This window comes from Geotrypetes seraphini, chromosome 1 (assembly GCF_902459505.1).
Source record: "Geotrypetes seraphini chromosome 1, aGeoSer1.1, whole genome shotgun sequence".
NCBI classification, from domain to species: Eukaryota; Metazoa; Chordata; class Amphibia; order Gymnophiona; family Dermophiidae; genus Geotrypetes; species Geotrypetes seraphini.
The window spans coordinates 426,592,018-426,604,949 of record NC_047084.1 but is presented as its reverse complement, the minus strand read 5'-3'; the positions used below and the strand labels follow the sequence as shown (position 1 = coordinate 426,604,949).

Sequence of the window (12,932 nt, the reverse complement as noted above, 5' to 3'; positions counted from 1 at the left end):
CTCTCTGTATCGGATCACTGTCCGATATGGATTGATGTACTCTCTGAGGGGTGGCGCTTCCCTTCTTATTTAATTGATAATCCGGATTTTGTAAAATACATTAATGAAAAATGGGAAGATTATCTTCGTTTTAATGCTCAACATAGGGAGACACCTTTCTTGTTTTGGGAGGCAGCTAAGTCTGTTCTCTGGGGAGATATTATCTCCTATGTAGTGGCCTATAGGAAGCGTGTGGCGCAGGGCATTATCCGCCTAGAGCGGCAATGCTTGACATTTAAAAAACAACATTTGGCACACCCAACGCCGCGCTCTAGTGAGCTGTTGGCATCTGCTCAGGCTGCCCTAAATGCCCTGCTCCACGAGCGTGCTAAAAAAAAATCTCTATCATGCCAAACATAAATTTTACACATACGGGAACAAACCGGGCAGATTACTTGCTTCTCTCACTAAACCTAGGCGTCCTAATCGCTATATCCCCTGCTTGCTTTTGCCTGATGGCACGAAGGTAACTGGAACAGGAGCTATAGCTGACTGTTTCTTTCGCCATTATAAACAATTTTACTCTTCGGTAGATGGGGACTGGGGTCCTGAGGCTAGTGATTTCTTAGAGGATGCAGGGATGCCCAGACTGTCCTCTCCCATGCGTTTATCCTTAAATAGACCGATCCAGGGGAAAGAAATGCAGTTAGCGGTGAAACAACTCAAGAATTGCACGGCCCCGGGTCTTGACGGGTTTACAAGCTTTTATTTTTACAAATTTGTGGATCTTTGGAGGCTTACTATAATGCGGCAGGGTTGGGTAGTGCATTTCCGGAGGGTGCTAATCATGCCCACATAACCTTAATTCCTAAACCTGGGAAACAGGAAACAGACATTGAATCATATCGCCCTATATCCCTTATAAATGTAAATATTAAAATCATGAACAAGGTATTAGCCAATCGGTTAGCTGCCTTGCTTCCTCATTTAATTCTACCGGAACAGGTGGGTTTTGTCCAACAACACCACTCGGTCCTCAATGTCCGAAGATTGCTGACGGCCATGTATAGAGCTCAAGTAACCCACATGGCCGGCATTTTGGTGAGTCTAGATGCGGCCAAGGCCTTTGATCAGGTCAACTGGCAGTACCTTTTTGCTGTGCTCTCTTACATGGGTATCAATGTTTGGTTTTACAATATGATTCGCTTGTTGTACACGTCTCCCACAGCTAGTATCTTAGTGAACGGTACGAGAACTCAATCCTTCCAGATAGCGCGGGGTACGAAACAGGGTAGCCCTCTTTCTCCCTTGTTGTTTTTGCTTTATCTGGATCCCTTTTTGCGTACCATACAGAGGGATGATGGTTTGAGGGGCCTTCCGGAGGGGGACTCTCAGTTGCGTGTATTGGCGTTCGCTGATGATATGTTACTAACCCTGTCTGACCCACAGGTTTCCCTGACGAGAGCATTAGCCATTTTAGATGAATTCAGTTTATATTCTGGTTTGGTTCTTAACTTTCAAAAATCATTGGTGCTTCCTTTGTCCCGAGATATACCTGCTCGGTGGAGGGGGGCTTTTCCCTTACGTTGGGCTTCTACTCATTTGACCTACCTGGGGATTAAGATACCCATGGATCTCACTAGTTTGTACTCTCTGAATGTCCTGCCACTCTTGACTCTTACACAACAGAAACTACATATTTGGAGGGACTTTCCTTTATCACTGATGGGTAAAATTGCTTTATATAATATGGTGTTATTGCCCCAATGGCTTTATGTTTTTCAAATGCTTCCTATTTTGTTGTCAACTAAGCATGATAAAGAACATAAGAACATAAGACTTGCCTCTGTCGGGTCAGACCGGAGGTCCATCGTGCCCGGCAGTCCGCTCACACGGCGGCCCCTCAGGTCCAGGACCTGATAGTGCTCCTACCCTAAAACTCACATATGCTTTTTGCTTTGGTCCTGTAGAGTAACCTTCTATCTATACCCTGCAATCCCCTTCGCTTTCAGGAAGTCATCCAGTCCCTTTTTGAAACCCAGTATTGTACTCTGTCCTATTACCTCCTTTGGAAGCGTGGGGAAATATTTGACTTCTTACCTGTGGAATGGAAAAAGGGCTAGGATTGCCCTGTTCATTTTGATGCTCCCAAGGGCGCAGGGAGGGCTGGGACTTCACAGTCTTCGTCTGTTTTCTCAAGCTTGTCAAATGAGACATTTGAATGACTGGTTCCGGGGCACTCGTCATTTTTCGGCGACTGCCTCGGAACTCGCTCTTTGCACCCCTTACCATTTTAGTTATTTGCTACACGCTCAACATTTTCCTCGGGGACCTCCGCCAGTTGGTGGCTTGCTTTTTCAACTGCTCCGTCAGGTGTGGAGGCGATTATGTAAATCTCTGCATATTAACCATACTGCCACAGCTTACTTGCCTTTTCTGGACAACAAGGATTTTCCGCCTGGAATGTCAAAGTTTCCTCTTTCAGTGTGGTGAACTTCCAATCTACAATATATTTTTCAGGTGGTTACTGCACAGGGCGCAGTGCCTTCATTTCAAGTCATGCAGACTGAGTATCACTGGACGCCTATGGACTGGTTGGCATATGCTCAGATGGCATCCTACGTTCGATCTCTTCCTCCAGCGGGGCTCACCAATCACAGTCAGGAGACCATTTCGGAAGCACTCTGTTTATCAGCACAAACCCAGATCCCTCTGAAATTCCACATCCATTTTCTTCGTAAGAGTCTGGGGTCCATCTCTTATGATTCTTATGCAGCCCGATGGTCTGGGGACTTGCCTTGTGAGGTGACTGGCTTACACATTCAGCGAGGTCTAAAAAACATCTTTACCCTCACCTCTCATGTGACCTTACTTGAACTGAACTATAAATTCTACTTGTGCCTCTACAGGTCACCAGCCTACTTACACTGCGCTAAACTTAGCCCCACAGACAATTGTCTCAAATGTGCTCAACCCTGGGCGACCTTGGGTCATCAATTTTGGATTTGTCCCTTGATCCAGGGCTTTTGGAATCAACTGCAACAACATATTGCCTCAATGTGGCACCACGGTTACACTAACCGCCCTGAGCTGCTTTTCACATTGGACTTTCTTCCCCGGGTGTCCCCGAAGGGCTTCCGGGGCTTTTTGGCTCGGGCCTTCCTCTTGGGAAAGAAAACTATATTACATTGTTGGATTGTTTCAGACCCACTGACTTTGTCACTTTGGCGTACTCTTATGCTTCACCAAGCGTCTATGGAGCGACTGTCCTTGCAATCCCTGGACACTCCCAAGGGCCGCTTATATTGTTCTATTTGGGAACCATTTTGGCTTACACTGACTCATAAAGCTCGTTAATCTGTTAAACCTGTAACTCGGTTTGTTTACTGGAGGATGGATCATCTGTTACTGTGGGATACTTGGGTGGAGGGTTATTGGGAGGGAGGGCGGGGGGGTGGGACTTGGTTGTAGTTCATTGCACACTGTGTTTGTACTTGTGTTCTCTTTTTGGCTTCTTTGCAAAATCAATAAACATATTTAAACATAAAAAAGGCCTCTCTTTGAACTATTCCTATTCATCTGAATTCAAAAATCGACATTTCAACCAATTGTAAAAACAAAGAAATGTGTTTTTTTCAGCATTTTTCTAAATTGTAGCATTTTCTAAATTTTTACACAGATATATCATTCCAGGAATCTCCATAACACAGGTCCAACTACAGAGAAAGAAGATTTAGCAGAACATAAGAATAGCTCCACTGGGTCAGACCAATGGTTCATCAAGCCCAGTAGCCCATTCTCATGGTGGCCAATCCAGGTCACTAATACCTGGCCAAAACCCAAGGAGTAGCAATACACCATGCTACTGATTCAGGGCAAGCAGTGGCTTCCCTCGTGTCTTTCTCAATAACAGACTATGGACTTTTCCTCCAGGAACTTGTCTAAACCTTTCTTAAAACCAGAACATAAGAAGCGCCATCTCCGGAACAGACCCTAGGTCCATCAAGTCTGGCGATCCGCACATGCGGAGGCCCCGCCAGGTGTACCCTGGCATAGTTTTGGTCCCCATATCGCTCCAAGATTCTCATAAAGAGAAGTGCATCTAGCCTACCCCTACCCATGTCACTTCATGCCACTCATAAGGAGATGTACATCTAACTTACCCTTAAATCCTAGAATGGTGGATTCCGCAATTACCTCCTCTGGGAGAGCATTCCAGGTGTCCACCACTCGTTGCGTGAAGCAGAACTTCCTGATATTTGTCTTGAACTTGTCCCCCCTTAGCTTCAGCCCATGTCCTCTTGTCCGTGCCACATTGGACATTGTAAATAACGTTTTTTCCTGCTCTATTTTGTCGATTCCTTTCAGTATTTTGAATGTCTCGATCATATCCCCTCGTAGTCTCCTTTTCTCAAGGGAGAACAACCCCAGTCTCTTAAGTCTTTCCAGCTACACCATCCACTCTAATCACAACCTCTGGCAATTTACGCACTTTATTTCTCTTTTCCATACATCTAACAGCATATAATTTTCTGATCTCAGTGACCTACTTAGCCTATATAAGGCAAAGCATTCACTGAGATAATTAGGTAGAACACCATAAATTAACATAAGTTTAACATAGCCAGCCAAGCAAATGCTGAAATATGGAATTGTGGAAATAGGGTTACCAGACATCCAGGAAAACCCGGACATGTCCCCTTTTAGAGGACTGTCCGGGATCCCAGAAGGACTTTCCAAAACCCAACAATTTGTCTGGGTTTTGGAAAGCCCTGACGAGCTCCAGGGGTATCTGGAGGGCATCTGAGCATGCGTAGATGACAACACACACATCTGCATATGCTCCAGGCCCTCCAGACGCAGCCGGAGCTTGTTGGGGAAGAAGAGAGGAGGTTTGTGGGGGCGGGTATGGAGGCTGAACTGGGAGGGGTTGGGGCAGAATGGGGCAGAGCCAAAGGTGGAACTTAATGGGGCTGGGGTGGAAGCGGTACAGGACAGAGCTATGTGTCCGGATTTTTGCAGCCCGTAAAATGGTAAACCTAGGTGGAGAGGAGTAGCCTAAGAACTAAGTATAGCCTGAGAACTAGGTGAACTGGATTTGATTCCCACTGTAGCTCCTTGTGATTCTGGGCAAATCACTTAACGGTCTTGATTATAACCACAAAAAGCCCTGATCTTTTCAGAAACCCCACCTCTTTATAACATAACATTGAAGGGAATTGACTTAGTAGAGAAAGCGAGACTGTTCACCCTCTCCAAGGTGAAGAGAACAAAAGGGCATTCACTGAAGTTAGAAGGGAAAAGATTCCGTACAAACGTAAGGAAGTGTTCCTTCACCCAGAGTGGTAGAAACCTGGAATGCTCTTCCGGAGGCTGTTATTGGGGAAAACACCCTTCAGGGATTCAATACAAGGTTGTGTAAGTTCCTACTGGAACAGAACATACGCAAATAAGGCTAGATTCTAATAGGGCACTGGCCTTTGACCTAAGGGCTGCCGCATGAGCGGACTGCTGGGCACAATAGACCACTGGTCTGAGAAAACCAAAAAAACTCTGTGGAGTGACGATGTTCCTAAATGGACTTTATTTGAAAGTGTCAAAATTCCAAAGGTACACTGAAATCATCCACATAAAATAATTGCATCCACATAAAAATAAATCATCCACATAAAAGCCTTAAAGGACCTAGTCCGCTAGGGATACAGGACCCAACACAGTCTGCGTTTCGACAAAAAAGTCTTCTTCAGGGGTCCCTGGGGGTCCTATAAAGGTGAATACGTGGAAAACAATTGTGTGGTGATCCAAAAGTGAGACCCAGCAGCGGCAATTCTTATGTTCTTATCTTATATACCACTTCAACCTCATAGCTCAGTGTGGTTTACAAGAAAGAGAACTGCACATACGCAGGGAAATGACAATTCTATATAAAGAATTCAAGGAGAAAAAATGGCCAACCTCTGGCACCCCATAGGGTCTCGGAGATGACAGAGCAGGAACAATCCCCCATTCTTTCTACTGGGTGCACATACTCAACTTAGTAGGAGGGATGTGTTACTCTTGGGATGGTGCATTTCCAGATTCACATCCCAGAAGATTTATTTCTTCCTGGTCCTCTCCCTTAATTGCTCTCAGCCTGCACATTCTTCTCCAAGGGAGCAGGTTGGATCCATTCTAGGGAAGGGATTTCCATTCAAGGCCTTGGTATAGAAGTCCCTCCAAAAGATATCTCAGAAACTGAAGCGAAGAGTTCTAACTCTTCTAAAATCAAGTACAAAATGATTCTAAAGTAGTCTTTTAGTCCTGAGGTTGTACAGCACAGGGTAACTTTGTAAAATTCAAACTCTCTGAAACTGTGTCTGTGATCCCTTTATTATAATCAATTAAAAGGATAGTTGGCTTTGCAGGTTTGGGGTCAAACCGACTCTATCCAAAATATAGCATTTCAGGGTAAGGACATGGAGTAGGTCTTTTCTCTCTCCGTCCTATTGGATTGCTCCACTTTTTTAATCAAACAGTGGTCTGTTGATTGTTTGGGCGGAGTGTTGTATTATCCCTCAGTCTGGCATGACCAGGACTGAGAAGCTTATTCTGGAGCTGGATCATAAAGGAGGTACTTTGTAAAACATTATTTTCTAATAGGATGCATCTGTGTGTGGAAGTGGATCACAGGAAGGAGATATTGTGTATAGATTGAGAAGCAAATAGCCTCAGCCCTAGGGTGACCTCTTACTGTGAAAAATTATATTGTTGCTAGAGATGGATTGCCCAGATGGGTTGCCCAGAACCCAGAAAGCAATTGTCCTATTAATTGGTTAAAATCAATTAGAGAACGACATAGGAATAAGGTTTGTCCTCATCCCCACAAGCTTTGACCCTATCCTCACCCCTTCCCTGTAAACTTAGGCCCAGATGCACTAAAGCCAGCGATCATCGCTAAACCTGTTTTAACAGCTTTAGTGACGATCACATTTGCCGACCCAATGCAAAATAAGGCTCACTGCCTGGTATTCTGCACAGTCACTCATTCCCCAATCCAATCATGCATATAAGCTGATTAATATTAAAATGCCATGTAAACTAGTAGAGCGATCGATGCTCTAACATGGCATCCCAATACACTAAAAAAGTGATTGCTTTTAGCGATCCAAAAAAAAGCAACTGATCAAGACCAGTCGCTTAGCTGTCTAACCCTTTTTTTTTTTTTCAATAGGCACAGATGCGGTGCATATTACACATGCACAATATCTGCCCCATTAGAAAAAAAGCACGCCCCCACCCGCCAATAATGGCCCTCCCCGATAAATTGGCACCAGGAACCGCCTCCCCCCCATGCCAGTGAAAATGGCAGGAGGAATGTTCATTTCTTCTTACCATGCCAATCCCACCTCCCCCTCCTGCTGATTTTTGCTAGCATGGGGGAGGGTGGGGGGGGGGGTGGAAATCCCAGTTCCGCATTCATCGGGATCGTTGGGGAGGGTTGTCATTGGCAAGGGGGTGCTTTTTTTTTAATGGGGCAGATATTGTATATGTGTAACACACACAGCATCTGTGCCCGTTTAAAAAAAAGAAAGGTTTCTGCCCCGAACAGCATGGCTGGAGGCTTCCCCCTGCCTCTCAGCTGTTCAAGCTTCTCCTGCTAACTCTGCGTATGTGTGAGAGTCACTCTCACAGTGATCCATCAGATCAGCGAGTCAGGAATTACAGCGAACAACCGCCTGAATCGTTTGCATGAAAACTTTTTAGAGCATCAATAGCTCTTTCTGAATCGGCCAAAAAAATTGGATCGGTGCAGACCCACACAATCTTACCGACCATCTTAGTGCATCTAGTCCTCAAACTCTACAGAAATAGTTCCATCATTTTTTATGAAAGGCAATCATAAGAACATAAGCGCCATCTCCGGATCAGACCTTCAGTGTATCAAGTCCGGCAATCGCACACGCGGAGGCCCAGCCAGGTGTTCACCTAACATAGTTTTTAGTCACCCATCCCATATCCCTCTATGCCTCTAGTAAGGAGATGTGCATCTAGTTTGATTTTAAATCCTAGGACAGTCGCTTCCGCTATAACCTCCTCTGGGAGAGCATTTTGTATGAATGAGATTTTGTGCTGTTGCGGAGACAGGGTGAAGATGGAGTTTGAATTTGCATAGATGGGATGAGGATGGGGACAAACTGTGTCCATGGGTCATTGTCTAATCACAGACACAAGCCACCTTATCAAGTAACATGAATGCTGCATACATCTTTTGCTCCTGCTAGGTTCAGGAATCAAACCCTGATCTTCCACGTTGCACTGCAGAATGCTGCCATTGATCCATTCTTTTCCGAAGATTTCCTCAGTAATTGCACCACTTGGACTTTATTGAGTTTGTTGAGCTTCTTTCCTCTCTTTTGCACACAGCTTGGAGCTGACATGGTCTTGCATTGAATGGCTACAGGACGAGTATGATGTATGTGAAACTACAGAAATGTTGCCTTTGAAAATCATCAGACGGGGGAACCCTACAGACTCTGCATTTGTTGCTGTCAAGGTAATGTGAGTCAAACAGAATACTGGTAAGGAGCAGAGATGTTGCTCACTGATCAAGTGTGACTTTCTGATATAGGGGTTCTTTTATTAAGGTGCACTAACCGATTTAGAGTGCATGCTAAATGCTAATGCACCCATGGAATATAATGGATGCCTTAGCATTTAACGCATGCTAATCTTTAACGTGTGCTAAATCGGTAGCGTTCCTTAATAAAAGGACTCCTTAGTCAGCAAGTGAAAAGCTGTGCCATTGTCTGTCAGTCATGGTAGTATAGATTCCTATCCGGTAAAGGTGTGTGATGATGTTGTAGAAAAGCCTTTGTGATGTTGGCAGAATGTTTGGATTCTAAACCGTTGGAAGGTGGTGTCTCTAGACAGAACTATTTGGGGTGGCAACAAGGGAGCCAGCTAGGTATGTTAAGGTGAAAGTCAAAGCGACATTCATAACCCCCTTTCACCCACTTTTAAATTTGCAATAAAACACCACAATATTCCATGCATAAAAGAAATCCTCCCCCCTACAGCCAGTTTCAACTATCCAGTAAAAGTGCCATCAAGAAACTGAGACTCATCCAGAACACATCCATTCGACTAATCTTTGGCTTGAGAAAATCCGATCACATCACCCCATACTACAAGAAAGTCCACTGGCTACCTGTCAAGGCCATAATATTCTTCAAATTTGGTTGCCTTTGCTTCAAGACCCTCCTCGGCACCGCACCTACCTACCTCCTGAAGCACCTCACCCTACAGGACAAACTCCGCCACTCTCGCAGTACTTTACTGAACATAAGAACATAAGCAATGCCTCTGCTGGGTCAGACCTGAGGTCCATCGCGCCCAGCAGTCCGCTCATGCGGCGGCCCAACAGGTCCAGGACATGTGCAGTAATCCTCTATCTATACCCCTCTATCCCCTTTTCCAGTAGGAAATTGTCCAATCCTTTCTTAAACCCCAGTACCGTACTCTGCCCTATTATGTCCTCTGTTCACATTTCCTTCTCCCAAAGGATGCAAATTCAAAAGATTCCTCAATAGGACACTCTCCTTTCAAACAGGGACCTGGAACCACACCTTGAGCGACCTAATCCTGAACTCACCCATATACCATTCATTCAGAAAATCACTAAAACTCTACTTATTCGGCAAATTTATCTGATCCTTAAATCCTGCTCTTCTCTTACCTCTTCTTACTCGCCCCCTGTTCCCACCGTACCCCTGGTCACTCAACTGTCTCCCACTCCTTCCCAATTCTTTCTGATCTGATGTAACCTCGCTGTCCTTACAGCATCTCTTGTTGTATACCGTTTTGAACTGAGAAGGTATGACGGGATATAAATAAAGCTAAATAAATAAATAAAAAATTATAATTGATGGCATCATTCAATAAGTTCTATATGAGTGTGGAATTTGGATTCTCTACAGAATTGTTAGAATTTCAATATAAATCCTGAAGCTTCTATTCTGTATTACAAATTCCATATTCCCCAACAATGAAGCTTTCCCACTTACAACTCACCACACAAATTATTCAAAAGGAGATTAGGTTCTTAACTTGTTAATATATTTTCTAGTAGATAGGTGTGCCATTCTGGACAGATGGGTAATATCCCCATGCTTGTGAGCTGTGCAGAAGGAATCCATTCCAGCTTTTGAATCCCTCTTTCTTCACTAAAGGGCTCTCCTGCCCCCTTCAGTTTGTACCAAAGCAGGCAATAGCCCCATATAGAAACACATGTGAAGGAGGGATAAGGGGAAATTCTCCAAACTACAACTTCATTTTTCTCTGAAATCATAATAAATATGTTAAATATTGCCATTAAACAATCAAAACAGAAACATTTATGTAGCTTAAGTACTGTATAACCCCAATGTATTATAGCAATAGTTTAGTCTTTATACCCTTAAGGACTGACATCCAAATTTCAGTTTGAATTTGAACTTTTTGATTGAGATAGTAGGTAGGCACATGAGATAACTGACAGGGCGGGGCTCCAGAATGACACACATATTTATTAGAAAATATATTAGCAAGGTAAGAACTTAGAGGGGCATAATCAAAAAATACGTCTAAGTCCGTTTTGGGCCTAAGTCGCTAGTCGCCCAAAGTCGGACATGTCCAAAGTCCATTCTTGAAAAATACATCCAAAATACGGGTTTTTTTTTTAGACTCGTTTACTTTTACGTCCAGCCGTTTGATTGTCCAGACCACTAAGTCATCTATCTTTGGACCCCCATTCTCGTCCAAAAATTCATCCAAGTCAAAAACGCCTAGAACAAGCACTTTTGGACATGGGAGGGGCCAGCAAGGTGATGGACTGGCCACCCAGACGTGGCAACAGAGTAGTGGGGCACCTTACAGGGCACTGCTGTGAACTGCACAAAAAGGATGCCACATAAACAGCTAACCAGAACTTTCTTATAGGTTATAGTGAGCCCCCCAAAACCCACTATACCCACCTGTCTATAACCCCTGTAGTCCTTATGTTGGCCCCTCCCACGTCCAAAAGGTCTTGTTCCAGGTGTTTGGGACTTGGATGAAATTTTGGTCGAGAATGTGGTATAAAGATAGATGACGTGGCGCTCTGGACAAACAATAGCCTGGATATCCAGATAGATGATTCTCAAAAACTAATATTTTAGACATATTTTTCAAGAATGGACATTTTTCTGCTGCTAACTTTGGACGTCTAGTGCCATATGTACCAATCGGACTTAGACATATCTTTTGATTATGCCCCTTCACACACCCCATCTTAGGTGATTCCCTAAAGGTTCCTTTTTATTCCTATTCATAAGGAAGCAGTTTGGTTTTTTTATCTGTCTTGCTAAGCAGTTTTTTCCAGAATTCTCCTGGGAGTTACAGTACCTTTGCTTCTAAATGTACATGTAGTACTTTTAATCAGAATCACTCTCTGTGCTTGTTATTCATAGCTCAAATCTCCAACCATAGCAAACTGTGCATAACCAGTGACTGACAAACCACAAACCACTGCATGCGGAATCATCTTCTGGCACAAAATCAAGCTATTCTGTACCATACCCTATTCCGTACAGTGTTTATCCTTTATGTTTTTATTCAGGTGAATGAAATATCAGCTGTGCTGGGAAAGGATTTCAGCCCAAGTCCATCCAGGCTAATTCAGTTCGATCCAGGTATGTAGAGGCCTGTTTACATAGCACAAGGGAAGCTTTCATTCTCAATCACATTTCTTTCTGCTATTTTGTAAATGTTCAATAGATGACACCCTAAAGGTGGCTGCATGTACAGCATGTGTAAATCCAGATTATTAATGTCAGGTCGGTACTGACCAAGGATGATAACAATGAATGCTCGTCTTTTTAAGGGGGAAATTCTATAAGAGGTGCCTAAGGTTAGGCATCTAACTTAATTAGTAAATTGGCCTCAATTACAAGCTGATAATTTTAAAAAAAAAAAAAAAATTAATTGGGAGATAGGCGCCTATTCTATAAAAGAAAGGCACCTATTGCATGGCGCCTAGCAGCGCCTAACACCAAAGTAGGTGTGTATAGGGAGTGGAGAAAAACTTAAGTGCCACTAATCAAATTCAAACGAGGTCTGAAAAGCATTCTTTATAAAGATGCATTCAATACATAGATAGTAATCGTAATAAACACAATACTTGTCCTTTAAGGAATTAAATGAGCAGAACATCAATATAGAAACTATAAGTGTTTTTAATCTTAATTCTCTTTTTTTCTTTTCTATCAAATTATCATTAATATTAATCTGGATCTTCTTACACTCTTTATATTAAAATTTTTCTAATATTAAACCGATTAATTATTCCTAATATTACACCTCCCATACCCTTATGTACAAACCTTAATTGTTCCCTTTTTTTTTTTTCTTCTTTTTTATTAATATTATAAATTATTTAAATTGTATTTCCACCTTTTACCTACATGTTTCAATTTGTATTAATAGAACATAATGATTAGTCTGTATTTTGTCTTATTTGTATTTGTATTTGTCATCCCTGGTTTCTATTGTACATTACAATTATGTAATACGCATTGAAATATTTGATATTGCGTAAAATCAAAATTTAATAAACTTGAACTTGAACTAGGTGCGATTCTCTAAGGACTTAGGCGCCTGTAATGTAGGTCTTTAAAATCCTGGCCTATATTACAGGCGCCTAAGTTTTAAGTTAGGCACCGCTAAACACGATTCTGTAATGAGAACCTAAGTGTGATTGAGATGCAATAGGTTCCTAACTTTAAGCGCCCATTACAGAATCCAGCCCTGAGTGTCTAACCTGAAGATTCCGGTGGTTTCTTACCCTTCCTAGTAGAAGTGCCGTAGCAAATTCAACAAAAGGTTATATTTCAACAGTGAATGCTCATATGTACATTGACACAGGCCTTTCCTTCACTAGGAAATTCTCAAGATCAGCT

The 12,932-nt window shown here is 42.9% G+C and overlaps 1 protein-coding gene across 1 annotated transcript in view; it reads left to right on the top strand.

The window, feature by feature from the left end:
- FREM1 (FRAS1 related extracellular matrix 1) overlaps positions 1–12,932 on the top strand; it is a 280,084-nt gene that overhangs the window by 208,184 nt on the left and 58,968 nt on the right. Inside the window, exons 27-28 of the mRNA XM_033919036.1 lie at positions 8,383–8,512; positions 11,594–11,666. Coding sequence (XP_033774927.1) covers positions 8,383–8,512; positions 11,594–11,666 — 203 coding nt within the window. The remainder of the gene's footprint in view (positions 1–8,382; positions 8,513–11,593; positions 11,667–12,932) is intronic.